This window comes from Lemur catta, chromosome 13 (genome assembly GCF_020740605.2).
Source record: "Lemur catta isolate mLemCat1 chromosome 13, mLemCat1.pri, whole genome shotgun sequence".
Taxonomy (NCBI): Eukaryota; Metazoa; Chordata; class Mammalia; order Primates; family Lemuridae; genus Lemur; species Lemur catta.
The window spans coordinates 44,756,389-44,772,074 of NC_059140.1; the positions used below are offsets into that span (position 1 = coordinate 44,756,389).

Sequence of the window (15,686 nt, forward strand, 5' to 3'; positions counted from 1 at the left end):
CATTTATTAAAAAAAAGACATTTTGAGCGCCCACATTGTTCCAGGCTTTGACATAATTATCTAGGATATAGTCAAATAGATGGATTTTATCTACAAAAAATAAATAATAGCATAGTAAGGCTACGGTATTGAATTCTCTCTTTAATAACTGTGGTTCTCCAGAGTGTTCTACTTCTGTTTCACAATATTCACCATATACACTTTAAATTCTTACAATCAGACTGTAAACCCATCACTTGACTGTAAGTGTTCTTGAAGGACAATAATGGCAAATCTATGGGGTTTTGTTAGTTCTCATTCTCCATGAACTTTCTTCATTTTTCAGTGCTGTTTATTAACCTCTCCTTAAATTTTTCCTGTCCTTGCCTTCTCATGCACTTGCCACCACACCCTGCTATTTTTTTGTTTCTATTTTTAGTTGTCCAGCTAATTTTTTCTATTTTTAGTAGAGACAGGGTCTCACTCTTGCTCAGGCTGGTCTCAAAGGCCTGCCCTCAAGCAATCCTCCCACCTCAGCCTCCCAGAGTACTAGGATTACAGGCCTGAGTCACCACTCCTGGCACTTTTTTTCTAATAAATAATCAGAAAAACACAATAGTTATTTAATGGCTTTATTATATGTGAATATATATATATATATATATTTTTTTTTTTTGAGACAGTGTCTCACTGTGTTGCCCAGGCTAGAGTGAGTGCCGTGGCGTCAGCCTAGCTCACAGCAACCTCAAACTCCTGGGCTTAAGCGATCCTCCTGCCTCAGCCTCCCCAGTAGCTGGGACTACAGGCATACGCCACCATGCCCGGCTAATTTTTTTCTGTATATATATTTTAGTTGGCCAGATAATTTCCTTCTATTTTTTAGTAGAGATGGGGTCTCGCTCTTGCTGAGGCTGGTCTCGAACTCCTGACCTCGAGCTATCCACCCGCCTCAGCCTCCCAGAGTGCTAGAATTACAGGCGTGAGCCAACGCGCCCGGCGTGAAAATATATATTTATACTATTTTAAGATATAATAAATAACCTTTTTAGAATTGAAAGTGGGACAAAAAAATGTGAGAAATGAAATTCTATTTTTTCACAATAGTTCTTGTTTCTTTTTACTGCATCTTATTATAAAATATATTAATATTATTAATGTACCATGTATTTGTTTGATACCAATGTTCATATTTAGTACAATGCATGTAATAATGTATGTCATAATCTATAATAGTTAATGGTTCTTTTGTTTGCTGCATGATAAATTAATGTCATGTACTAAATTATAATAGTATTTGTCAAATTTGAGGAATATTTATTATAAATTTATGTAACTACCAAGAGGACTATCGCTCTTTATTCTGATTATATTTTCATAAGGTAGAGTAAATTTTTTCATTACTTTCCATTTTAGGGTTTGTTAAGATAAATTTTTACAGCTTGTTTTTCATTTTTACCTGATTTTCTTTGATAATTATTATCATTTCTGCTGTTAAGAAAAGCTTTAAAATAGGTTAATATATGAGAATATACTGTGCTATGATTTTTTTAATGTTGGTTAGAAGCAACTAGTAAATTATTCAGCCCAGAAGGGAAATAGTCTAAATCCTTTTATTAAGCAATAAATGAATACAAAATTATAATTAAAATTTTACATACTTCTATGGAGACCATTTAGACCCTAAGATTGCAAAATTGCAATGTATTTTTTGTGGGGTAATGCTAACGCTATTTTTACTGCAAAATAATGTGGTTATGTAAGCAACTTCTGTACTCACATCTTCTTTCTTTATTAAACATACTTTTTACCCCAACTGTCTAGCTATTTCAGATTATGCATGCAACAAACTTTTCTGAAGTATCATTTATGCTTATAAGCATAAGGAAAAAAGACTATATAAATCTTAGTTGATAATAAAATATTTTGGTCTTGAAAAAAATTGATTTCTGTTAAGTTAGGGGATAAGCTTTTTTCAATTTCCTGTAAGTATAAAATGAGCACTACCTGACAAAACATATATACATTCTTACAGATCAAAATAGATTCTTACAGCCAATTTTCTTCAGGATGTCCTAGCAGGGAAGACAGAGATACTATCTTGCATTAACATTTTCTTTTTCTAGCAAGGTTGTAGAGGATCATTATTTATATGCTTTCATCAAGCACTGGAAATCATTTCTGAAAAAAGTTATGTGATAAGGTGTCCTAAACACTTTATAGCAATGAAAAGAAACAGATTTGACACATAGGTGTGCTATCATCTAATGATTTAATTTGCAATGATACCATTTTTCTTGTGGGTTGGCAAGAACATATGGCTTTCACAAAGATTGTGCACAGATTTTTAACTTTCTTTCTAAACTTTCTAGCTACTGCCATTTTCAGTGACTTCTACTAGATACCTAAAAGAAACTTGGCAAATACCAGTGTGGAACAATTTATTAAGGAGGTGGAAGAGATAGATTTAGGCTCTCCCAAGAAGTAAATGTACCTAATATTAATAATTATAAAAATAAACATGACTACTCTAATAATTTATTCATACATAGTATTATGCAGTTTACAATTCAATTAACATAGTTCAGAATAATTAGTTACTTTTCTGTTAAACCCACAAATATGAGTAGTACTGTCAAGCTGACTGGATTATTTTCCCTGGAAGTGATATTTGTAAATGATTTCTACATGCACTTTTCTCCTATATTTGTAGATAACATATATCACATATTAAACTTTTGACCAATATACATCCAGTATGAGAAGCATATCAAATTATTACAAGGTTTAAGGAATCCCTTCCAAAAAATCTCATATGCTTTGTAATAACATTACAAACTTTAAAAATTATTTTTCCTAGTATCAGTTGATCTTGAAAACAAACCAGAAATAGGTTTATAAACTAAATGTGGTTGTAGAATTCATTTTCAAAGTGAAGAGTTGATGTCTTTCCCTGGAAAACCATGACTAAGGAGTATTAGAGTTGGGACATTGTCCCTTTTTATTAAAAAGTCATTGCTCTTTTCACTATAATTTCTAACTCTTGTTACCTATTTAGCAACATTTTGTGTGAGACCATTTCCAGTCATAGAATCTTATGTTTTTTAGGGACTTAAAATGACAAAATTATCTTTTTTCTTATATTAGGATCTTGAAAGATGACCATTGGATATTTCTGACACTATGTATAGTTTTGGGATTATTAAAAATGTTTCTTCTTATGAATGCTGTTCTAAAATTAATGCTTTAATATTTTGTAAAAATATAGCCATTACTAATTAGATAGCCACTACTTAAAAGGTGGTAAATAATTAATAAAGAAAATTAGCAGCCATTCACTTTAGTTTGGCATATTTGGATCTAGGTAGTTTTTCTTTTGGTAAGGGAAACTCAGAAAAAGTTATGTATATATAAATGATAAGAAATCATATGTGGCACTTACTAACTACCTTTCTGTGTGCTGCTAGTATTAAAGAAGAAAATGATGCATAACTTAAATACTTAAAAATTATATTCTATGTTCATTTTCTAAGAGCTGGTGACAAAATGGACAAGAAACAGGAAAACACTGATAAATTTGTGTACATTCACAGCTCTTTTAACACTTATTTTCATTGTTTTATCTGAATGATATGAAACAACTATATTTTATATATATAAAATAAAGTATATACTCATATTGCTATATATAGTGAATTATACATATATATCATGATTGAAATGAAGATTTTGTATAATGATCTCTTCATATTTGGTTTTTTCTGCTGTTGTTTGGAAAATGCCCTTGGGAAGGATACAAATGTATGCAAATAAACAATACAGAGTTTGTTTGAAAATATCTGTTTACTTTTGTTTTATTAATTTCCATTTCTGAATCAATAAGAAAAATGCAAGTATCTTAGAGAAAAATTCAACTAATATTACATCTTCTAATCTGGAATCCTTTTCTGGTTTTGAAGATTCAGAGACCCTTTATAGAAATTAAAGAATGGTAGAGCTTTACCCTTTAAAAGATATGAAGGGAATAAAATATTAATCTTCAAGGATTTTAAAAGGTAATAAATGGAATAGTAATTGATTTGCCCTGAGTTTTAAGAAAATTACAAGAAGGAAGATTTTACTTTGCAATTAGGACAGTTTGTCATAGAGCTATGTAGCAATGATAGGGGCTTCCTCATAGGGTTGTGGGTTTCCCATCACTGAAAATAATCACTGGGTGGGGCAGTGCATGGAATGTGAATTATGTTAAGTAATTTGAAAAATTGTTTCCAATTTGAGATTATGTTAGATAGTAGATATTACTATTTTATATTTTGGCTAAATAATGACATGAGAATTGGGCCAGACTACATCAATATTTCTTTAGTTTCTCCTGAATCCATTATTCTATTATAAATATATCCTTGTCTTGAGAATCATTTCAGAGAGAATAAAAAGGTAGATATTTCCCAAATAAAACCCCTCCTTGGTCTTCTGTATTCCACTTTCATTCTCACTCCTTCAACTCCATTAAGTCATTCATTTTTCCTCTTTTCATAAAATGTATTTATTTCTCTAATAGCATAGTACTGTCCTCCTTACTAGAAAGTGCGATGCTTAGGGACGGAACTTTTTTTGTTTTTAATCTCTATATTCCCAGTATTAGGTACACACTAGGCAGAGAGCAAGAACTCAATACAATTTTATTGCTTAAATGACTGAATCATCAGGAAAAAACTAGGGAAAATATGGTAATGTGAAGGCAGACTATCGAGCTAGAAAAAGGAGGCTGAAGCCAAGGGTGGAGTCAGCTGCAGAATAGTAAGGGCTACCACTTATGTAATGCCAGCTATGATACAGGCACTTCTCTAAGCATACCAAATTTAATCTAGCCTTCACGCTTAATCCTCATAAGAGTGCTTTAAAATGGATACTATTTTTATCTTCATTTACAAATAGGAAGGCTAACTCCCTAATGTTCATCCAGTGAGTAGCAGGTTTGGGATCTAAATCGTGGTCAACTGTCCAAATTAAATCACCTATAATCACCATGACATATTGTAGAATCCAAAAATATAGAGTCGTAAACAAGATCCAGGTGAGCACTCAAGAATAAGGGTGCATATATGTTGTATATGTCAAAGTAAGACATTAAGTTCAAAATAGATGGACTGAGGAGAACCAGAAGGAAATTAACCAAAGGATACATACATAGTCTAGGTAGTAATGGGACGTGTCATAGACTTAAGGACAAGAGACTAAATTTCTAATCCCAACCTTGTCTTGATTATCAGTGTGACTACATATGAGCTCCTCAGAGCTTCAGCATTCTCATCTGTAAAATAACAAGGTGTGACTATCTCATAATGAGTTTCCATTTGCTTTGAAATTCTAAGGTCGTGTTCAAGAGTTTAGTCAGCAACTTAGACACAAGGATTCAAAATTTAGGCAAGGAAAATAATGAAAACCCCAGGAAAATTGGTTTTAAAACCTAGAAAGTTTAGAATCTTGACAGCAATATGTCAATGTAGCAACTTTAATGTAATTATTATAAGAAATCTTTGATAACTGAAGAGAGGTGCCTCTCCCCACTCTGCCTTTTTAGACAGTTTAAATTCTAAAAGCAATAGAGAAAAATATACAAAAGGAAGTTGATCCTGAGAATGGAAGACTTTTTCCTATCAAAAGGAGGCTTGATAGAGGGAAAATAAAAAGCAAAGAGAACTTCAGAATCCCAAAGTATGTAAATAAAACAATAATAAACAAATGATATATGGGCAAATGTAATAGATCCGGTAATACAAGCTACCAGCTTCTAATGTCCAGTTTATTTCAAGCGGTTTTTCAAAACGACATTGCTGGTTCCCAAAAGATCTAGTATGACTTACAAAGACACAGCATTATGGGAATATGCTCTCAATTAGATGAAGGGATAAAAGGAAATAAAAAAGAAATGCTGCTATAGTGATATTAAATGAAACTATTATCAGAGCTGTCTGAAAAAGAAATCAAACTATAAAAGTCTATAGCCTTCCTACCAGATAGATTTCAATTTGACTCTAAGTTTTCTAGAGGCCAAATAAAAAGAGAAATCTGATCAATTTCATAATTTACAACATCTGTGATAAAAGCAAACCAATTTACTCAGGAGAAGTACAATTATTCCTGCTACTAAAACCTGAAAGAAATGTCTCCCAAGGGTCATCATAAAAAGGACACCATAAAACATAATGAAATATGCCTTGAACAATATCTTTATGATGGACACTACTAAGAGTTTCACAGAGCTGGTTTTTTTTATGATTTCCTTTACTATATAGTGACAGCTTGGCTATACAATTCTGTGTGTAGTTTAATAGAGACATAGATAGACAAAAATCTTTCAAAGATTTCTCAAAAGCATCTTGATTTTAGAGAATTTGGTGGCACCAAATCTTAGAACACTTAATTTGTTAATTCAGTAAATAGTTATTGGACATCTGTAATTTACATAGTACTGTATTAAGCCCAGAGGAAACACAGTGAACAAAATAATTTCCAAGAACAAACAAACAAAAAGCCAAAAACTTTCAGCTAATGGATGATGTTAATTAATATAGTTAAGTTATATTATTTACAAATTATATCATTATTATAAAATGGATGCTACTATATGGCAGATGCCCCAAAAGAAAGTAAAAGTTACACCTTCTTGTGAAAGCTGAGGGCACTTCAGCTCCAAGGGTATTTTAATACTAACAATATAGGTCAGATTTCTCCTCAGAAAATGAGTTTGAATCTGCTCTAGCATACAGATTAATGGTCACTTGCGGAATGTTCTACTGTTTTAGCATAGTCACGATACCTTCTTTGGAACAGTCCTAACCTCACTCTACTTCAGATTTTACCCTAAAATTTGTGTTCTATTGATATTTCTACCACAAAGGTGGCTTTACAACCATGATCTGAGTAGCCTTTGTCATGTCTTCTTTGGAACTGTCTCAGGACACATAAAAGGAGATGGAGCAAAGAGAAGGCCAAATAGCGTATCTCTATTCTCTGGCAGGATATCATCCACAGAGGCCTTTCTGTTTAAAATGTAAGAAAGTGATTGACAAGCAGTTTTAAAAATACAATTGGAGAACACTCTACTACTCTGCTATTGCTACGTTCTTCTTTTTCTCTACAAAGATCATCAATTCATGTATTCAATAAATATGTGCCGTTCCCCTGCTATTTTCCAGGCTCTATGCCAGGATCTATATATAAAATGTTACATAAGTCAAGGTTTAACAGTTTACAATTTGTGATAAGACCCCTAAGTGCACCAAAGATTAGGCTGCAGTTTGGTCACTGCTGTGGCAGGGATATACACACCACGCATCATGAGGGTTTCCTGGAGGGGTAGCCAGATCGAATGAGACTGAGGAGAAGGCTTGAGAAGCCCATGTACAACAGGTATCTCTTGAATTGAATCTTGAAATATGGCAGAAATGAAGAAAACAAGGTGTATAAAATCCATTTTTCTCAACAGAGAATAAAAAGGAGGGCATGTCAAACAGCTTGGAAAATTGAAAAAAGAGGAAGTAGTTTCGGAAACGGACATGCAAAGCAGGGAAGAAAATGAATGATTAGAACTAGAACAGGTCAGATTATAACACCAGTGTGCTTAAATGAAAAATTTGAAACAAAGACAAGGGGAGACTATAAAACAAAACAAAACAAAAACTTCAGAAGAACACTGTGAGCATATTTATGCTTTAGAAATATCATTCTGGCATCAATATAGAGGATGCAATTGGGAAGCTAAGAATAGCATCAGGCAGAGTAATTAGGAGGTTATGGCAGCAATCTGGAAGAAAACAAATGGGAAACTGAATTAAGCCAAAGAAACTGTCATGAAAGGAGGGAAGTATGAGACATAATAAGAGGGTGGAACATGTGGGATTTTGTGATTTCTATGGCCTATCTGTTTTTTGCCTTTTGAATAAGCAATGATGTATCTTATGGTGTTACTTTGTGTAATTTTATTGCCATTTTCTGATTCATACATACATACATATATATATGTATATATAGTCAAGCTTTTAAAAATGTTAAAAGTTATTCTTTTCATATTCACCAAATATAGCAGTACACTTGAAACTTGAACATTTAATCACTTAGTACATTCTGCCTGCATAACAAAGCTCAACATTATAATCCTCCAGTTATTACAAGATCTGTGCTGTCTGGGATACATTTACATTTCAATTACAGTTACATGCTTTCATCTTAACAGCTTCTAGTTTCTGAAGGAATGAGTCTCAAGGATTATGTTATAATGAGAACAAAGGTTATTGACTACTTTTCTCATTTCTTCCTAAGATGCTTTACTAGCTAAATAAAAGTGAAGCCGAATTTATGCCAAGATGTTTTTTCCCTGCAGGAAAACATAATGGAAGTTATCAGAAATCAAGAGTTTTTACTCCTTCCAGCTGAGGAGCTCCATAAACTACTGGCCAGTGATGATGTAAATGTTCCTGATGAAGAAACCATTTTCCATGCATTGATGATGTGGGTCAAGTATGACATGCAGAGGAGATGCAATGACCTGAGTATGCTTCTTGCCTTTATAAGATTGCCACTGCTTCCCCCACAGGTAATTCTGTGTCATGCTCTTTTAATAGATACGACTTAATGAAAACTCTGATATTAAAAGTCAACCACAAAACACATTTTAATTCTTTATTCCCATTTAAAAGCTTTAATCAAATACCCTTTTTAAGATAAATTTGATGGTGGAAAATGATGGGTGATAGATCTTGGATCTGAACCCTATCTCCACCACTTAATGACTCATGATTTCTTGCATGACTATGATAATATCACTTAATTTCTTTAATATTCAATTTCCTTATCTGTAAAATATAATCATACTGCTACACAAAAGTTTTGTGGAAATCAGTCAGATAATACATGTAAAACACCTAATCATAATACATTGCCCATCTATCATTTATCTAATTTGACCTAAGATGCAATAATGTGATCATTCTTTGATGATAATACATATTGTATGGCATTTTTAAGGCCCAACATATTCCTGAATGGTAGAGTTATGAGGTAACAGTACTGAAATTATAGAATCTTTGATAGTTGAAGTTAAGGAGACTCTAGACACCAAGTAAGTCAACCATCCCATTTTATTAATGAGTTAAGTAGGGCACAAGAAAATTGATAAGAACATTAAGTTCACTCAACTTGTTAGAGGAAGAGTAGCTAGTTCCCTGATTCTGAGTCTTGTATCTTTAAACTAACTTGAGAATCCAGGATCCCTGGATTCTCAGGCTATTCAAAAATATAATTGAAGGTGGAACTTACCTCTGAATAAATAGATATAATTTTGTGTGTATATATTTTGTGTGAGGGAGTAGAGATGGGAGGCCTCCATCATTCATCAGATTTTTCATTTGGGTCCAAGCTACCATCAAAATTTTTACTAATCCATGTATAAATGGGAAAGTAAGACAGAGAATCAATGCATCAAGAAAGAGTGGTAGGCAAGTGTGCAGTGGTAATAGCAGGTGTGGAAGTGAAATTTACGGTCATATATTAAGACTGGAAAGTTAAAAACACATCATCATACCAAAAATGAGAAAAAAAAGAAGCTTTATAAATAACGTAATAATTGTGCTTCTTTTGGCTGCTGACATGATTAAAGGAGTAAAAATTGAAGGAAAGAATTTATGAATATTTTGCCTAAACAAACTAAATGAGCTTATCATAACACCAGGTTTTTACAAAGAAAAGGAAACGTGCATTTAGATATCTGGATAAAGAATAAATTGTGATGCCATGTAGTGGATTTTTGCAAATCTCCTACCCTGGGATCTGATGCCAGATAATTTTAGAGTATGGGCGTCCTCTCTTAGGGCAGAAATAGCCAATGATCACTATTAGCCAATGATAACCATTTACTAGCCATTGACAGATGCTGTGACAGTGTGCCCCTTGAGTGTTTGTTGAAATGTGGCGAATGTAGAGTTTTGGTGCTAAAAAATTATCAGAAATAGTAGGACACATATTGGAGGAGGCTAAGAATGTGACCAGGGCTCCTTCCTCTCAGCATGTCTTTACTTCATGTCCTCTTTCCTCACTCTTCTGCAATAAGATATGGGGAGACACTCTACCTGTACATGCCATTAAACTGTTAAATTGGAACAGAGAGTAATTTTCTATTGGCTTAGTCATTCCTAAGGCTACACATTACAATGGGATTTATTTCTTATTGGTTAAGCCAATATACCTTAGTTAGTGAAGCAATATTTATTAACATTAGCACATAAAATATTTTTTTGTTTTAGTGTAACTAACTAGAAAAAGGCTTTTAAGTTAACATTTATCACAGTGTCCAACAGACATAAATGTAGCATATATCTATTCTCCATTCCTCATCTTTCAAATTGAGAATATTATACATATATCTTATATACACTTTCAAATAACAGATATGCAGGAAGAAAAAGAAAAATATTTTCTTTTCATAAAATGTCTTTGGATATAGGAGAGACTATCGCTTCCATAACTAATATTAATAAATTGAGTGTCATTGTAAGAATTTTACACAGAATATTTCTAACCATAAAAACACAGCTGCAAGGTAAGGATTATTAATTATACTGTACAGAGGGAGTAACAGGCTCAAAGAGGTTAAGGATTTTTTACAGGTCATAGTGCTACTGGAAAATCCAGTTTTTCTTAAATCTGAGATGACCAGATATGAACCTACACAGAGATATTTCTATGTATTGAATGTTGTTTCCGTGTTTGCTCTCCAACCTGGAAGATCATAAAAATATCTTGAATGCAGCAATTTTGAAGGTTCCTATAAAGACACGAGGGATGGAAGAACAGTGATAGAATAGGAAATAACAGATATTTGTTTTCATTCTTTAGTTACCAATCAATTTTATCTCATTTAATCTCTACAATATCTCTATGTAGTAAATATTGTTATTCCCATTGAAAAATGAGTAAATTGGAAATCAGCATCATTACCCTCTTCTTATTAAGTTCTAGAAATCAGATTTTACTCCAGTTGTATCTAACATTTAATGTGGTTTTTCTTCCACTAAAGGAAAATGAGTACGATGTTTATTTATCGTTGGCTTTATATTTCTCTCAATATCCAATCAGAGTCAAAGAAAAATTTAATTGAATTTGGCATTTACAGCCTCGCACATGGACTTTTTTTTTTTGCATTTACTTATTTTTTTTAATTATTATTTCAGCATATTATGGGGGTACAAAACTTTAGGTTACGTATATTGCCCTTGCCTTCCCCCCCTCGCCCCAAGTCAGAGCTTCAAACATGACCATCCCCTAAACAGTGCGTGTGCATCACACTCCACATGGACTTTTAAAGCTGCTAAATATAAGCTGCTAAACATCTTAGCGTATATCTTGATATCCAGAGTAGAAAAAACAACATAGATACAACATTTCAGTTTTTCTGGTTATACCTCAAATAGAAATCTACATTACTTAAACCACAAATTATCCATTACTTAAAAACACAAAGCCTCTTAAATTTATTGTAATTAGAAGAAAATTTTTTCCTGAAAAATTAAGTAATATTTAGTAATCTATAACTGTTTCCTTGAAATTTATAATCACATAATTGTTATTTACTGAGCCTATTAACTTTCACTATAACCATCATCTTAATAAATATATATCCATGTCATTTATTTCTCTAATACTGTTTTTAAATATATATATAGTATCATTAATGGTAAATAATATTACCATGTTTATATTTTAAACTACCAATTATACCTTTTAACTATATGTCTATATAAATATTTATTAATATTTTCAATAGGCATAATGTTTTTGATTTATTTAGTAGTTGAATATGCTGATATAGTGCTATGTGTTTTCTGCATATATTTCATTAAATGTTTCACTATATGTCTGCTGTATTTTGGATATTTTGTGTATACCTAAGAAAACTGAGACTTAATTAAAGTACCCAAAATAAAATATTGTAGAAAAGGGATTAAAGAGAATACTACATGCAAAATATTTAATATTTATTTCAAAATGCATTTAAATTTGATCATGAAAACCCATCAGTTTTCCCATCAATTTTGTGCATACTCTTTATTTCTTTTGTTATAAATGAATTATAGAACAATAATCTAAAAGTACTAAGGTGATTCTTTAAAATATTTTTGGTATACTTCTCAGGATTCCTGTTTTCATTAAAGTAAGTCTGTCTGTATTTGGCATGGAATAATGATTTAATAAATATTAATAGATTTTAAAGAATTAAGTTTAATTATTAATTTTAAAGCAAATTATTTTCTTCTGAAGAACATTTAAAAACTATCAAGTTTCAACTGCTGATATGTAGAATGTATATGGAATTCAGGAAAATCAGCAAGAAAAAAATCAAACAGGCCCATTAAAAACTTGGCAAAGGACATGAACAGAAACTTTTCAAAAGAAGGCAGACTAATGGCCAACAAACATCTGAAAAAATGCTCAATATCTCTAATCATCAGGGAAATGCAAATCAAAACCACAATAAGATATCAATTAACTCCAGGGAGAATGGCGTTTGTCAAAAAAATCCCCAAACAACAAATGTTGGTGTGGATACAAAGAGATAATAAGACTCATACACTGCTGGTGGGACTGCAAATTAGTACAACCTCTATGCAGAGTAATATGGAGATGCCTCAAAGAAATAGAGTAGAACTACCATTTGACCTAGCAATCCCACTACTGGGTATTTACCCAAAGGAAGAAAAGCCATTTTATTAAAAAGACGTCTGCACTAGAATGTTTATAGCAGCACAATTCACAATTGCAAAGATGTGGAAACAATCCAGGTACTCATCAATGCATAAGTGGATTAATAAAATGTGGTATATGTATACCATGGTGTACTACTCAGCCATAAAAATTGATGAACTACCTATTGTATTAACCTAGGTGGAGCTGGAGCCCATTCTTCTAAGTAAATTATCACAACAATGGGAAAACAAGCACCACATGCACTCACTATTAAATTGGTACTAATTAATCAACACTTACGTGCACACATGGAAGTAACATTCATCAGGTGTCAGGCAGGTGGGAGAGGGGAAGAGGGAATGGGTAAATTCACACCTAGTAGATGCCATGTGCGCTGTCTGGGGGATAGGCACACTTGTAGCTCTGACTTGGGTTGTACAAAGACAATATATGTAACGAAAGCATTTGTACCCCTGTAATATGCTGAAATAAAAAAAAGAAAAATAGTCATTTAAAAGTAGCATTACATAAATGATTTTTTTCTGGTGCAGTTTAAAGGTCATGACTACATATATCTTTCTAATTTTCATGGTGTGACAAAGCTGCAATAATGAACTTAAATAAATCATGATTGTAGGCAAGGGAGAGTTAATCTCTGATAAGAAGAAAGTAAAATTAGAAGAGGAGATTTAATGAAAGTTAATATTTTCATTATATTTTAAATTATCATGTATTATACTATGGAATTTATGACCAGTAAATCTATATTTAAACTTATATGTTATTTCTCAAAATACTTAAAATACTTTTTACATTAAAAACATATTTGATAGACTCTCTTAAGAATACCTTTAATTATTTTTATTGTTCCCTGGGTTTCAATAAAACGATGTTCTGAGGTTATATACTCCTACTGAAATAGGTTTGTGAAATTCAAATACCGCAAAATTCCATGGTTTATCTCTTGCTTTTTCTTTTGGTACTTCAAGTAGGCTAGAGTTATTTATAGTTCAACACTTGTGCAGACTAAGTATATGTTAAATATATGTATAAGGATTAAACATGTGATCTATTAAGTCAAAATATCCTATGTTTCCCTCAGAATAAAGTGACAAATGCTTATGTTGAAATTATAAATTACTAAACAATAAAAACACTCTATGTTTGCATTATTCAACCTTCCTATTACCTCTACATTGGTCTCTGAAATGTTTTCAATGATTTACTCTAGATTAGTATTAATATTTCCCTAGCACTTTGTCCCTGGACAAATATCATTTGAAGGTATTCCCCAAAATAGTGTTTCACATTAAAAAAAATGTATAAACCTATAAACTCATCATGCCATATCCCTATTTTGAAATTTCACAATGCAGATTGTGACAGAATTGTCTCTCAAATATCTTAATACAAATAATCCCTTAACTCTAACTCATGAAATCCCAGACTTTTCTGATGAACACTTATTCCAAATAACATCTATTAAAGACCCACGAAAAGGCTGATACACAGAAACACTAGGGAATCAATATCCTAGGTGATTATATTTTTTAAAGTTTTGGAATTTTTATGGTTAAGGTTAATACACCATGGATTTTTATTTAGAGTAAATTATCCTAAATTAAGGGTATTTTAGGGATTTTTATATTTAAAGAAATTAGCTTTCTTCCATTTCTGAGTCTGTCTACCACAAAATAGCATGCAAAATTGGCTTTGCTGAGCTGGAAAAGAAGATATTCAGTGAATTCAATAAACTGACCTATAAAGACCTGGAAATAGAGTCATAAATAATAATGAATGTGTTATTCTCGATTCAGTCAGCTGTGAGGTTTTTCCAAACCATTAAACAACTTCTCAATTTGCTACAATTCAGCTTAAGTACTGTACTCTTTTCAAAAGAAGGCTAAGAGATGGCAAATATGAGGTAAGAATTTAGAAGTGATGAATATTTAATCACAATGAACACCTGAAATCTGGTTTCAGTGAATAATCACATATAACATTCATCTCTTATAAAAATAAAAGATGGAATTTTACCTTGACCATTAGATTTCACTTTGTGCTAATAGCCATTCTCCCTAATATACATAATTCTCAGTATATTCTAAAATATGTATAAAATTGGGCAGATAAATAAGTCATGCCTGAAATATAAAGATCTATTTAAATAGTGAGTGCCAGGGTCATCAGTTGATCATGTTTTTTAGGAGAGTGGAATGACATTTTGTCCTTATTTCATGTCCAGAAACAATGACAGAAATATGTTTTCTCTGTAAATAAAGCTTTTCTCAATAGATGTTACTTTCTTATTCCTGGTGTCACAAAACATTTTACTTTTTCTTGAATATGCATTTTTAAAATGTTTTACATCTCATCTCTGTGTATGTTATCATTGCTTTTAAATTAAGCCTTATCATTTTTTCAATGAACTGCATGTTAGTTGCCTAACTCTAATGACATCTTTCCCTACTTGTATTCATTCTTCACAATCTCTCCTGAGTTAATCTCCTTCTTTTTAAAAGAAAAAGAACAAATTTACATGTATTATCCATAAATAATGTGGTATACAATTTTAGCACAGATTTAAGAACAAATATATTTAATGGAAGGTTTGGGAATCAAAAATCTTTAATATGAGTTCTGGCCATAACTCTTTCAAAAGAAGGCAGACTAATGGCCAACAAACATCTGAAAAAATGCTCAATATCTCTAATCATCAGGGAAATGCAAATCAAAACCACAATAAGATATCAATTAACTCCAGGGAGAATGGCGTTTGTCAAAAAAATCCCCAAACAACAAATGTTGGTGTGGATACAAAGAGATAATAAGACTCATACACTGCTGGTGGGACTGCAAATTAGTACAACCTCTATGCAGAGTAATATGGAGATGCCTCAAAGAAATAGAGTAGAACTACCATTTGACCTAGCAATCCCACTACTGGGTATTTACCCAAAGGAAGA

The 15,686-nt window shown here is 32.0% G+C and overlaps 1 protein-coding gene across 2 annotated transcripts in view; it reads left to right on the forward strand.

The window, feature by feature from the left end:
• The window catches only part of KLHL1 (kelch like family member 1), a 282,548-nt gene that overhangs the window by 149,453 nt on the left and 117,409 nt on the right, over nucleotides 1–15,686 (forward strand). For both annotated transcript variants that reach the window (XM_045567731.1, XM_045567733.1), the window contains one exon: nucleotides 8,363–8,575. In XM_045567731.1, coding sequence (XP_045423687.1) covers nucleotides 8,363–8,575 — 213 coding nt within the window. The remainder of the gene's footprint in view (nucleotides 1–8,362; nucleotides 8,576–15,686) is intronic.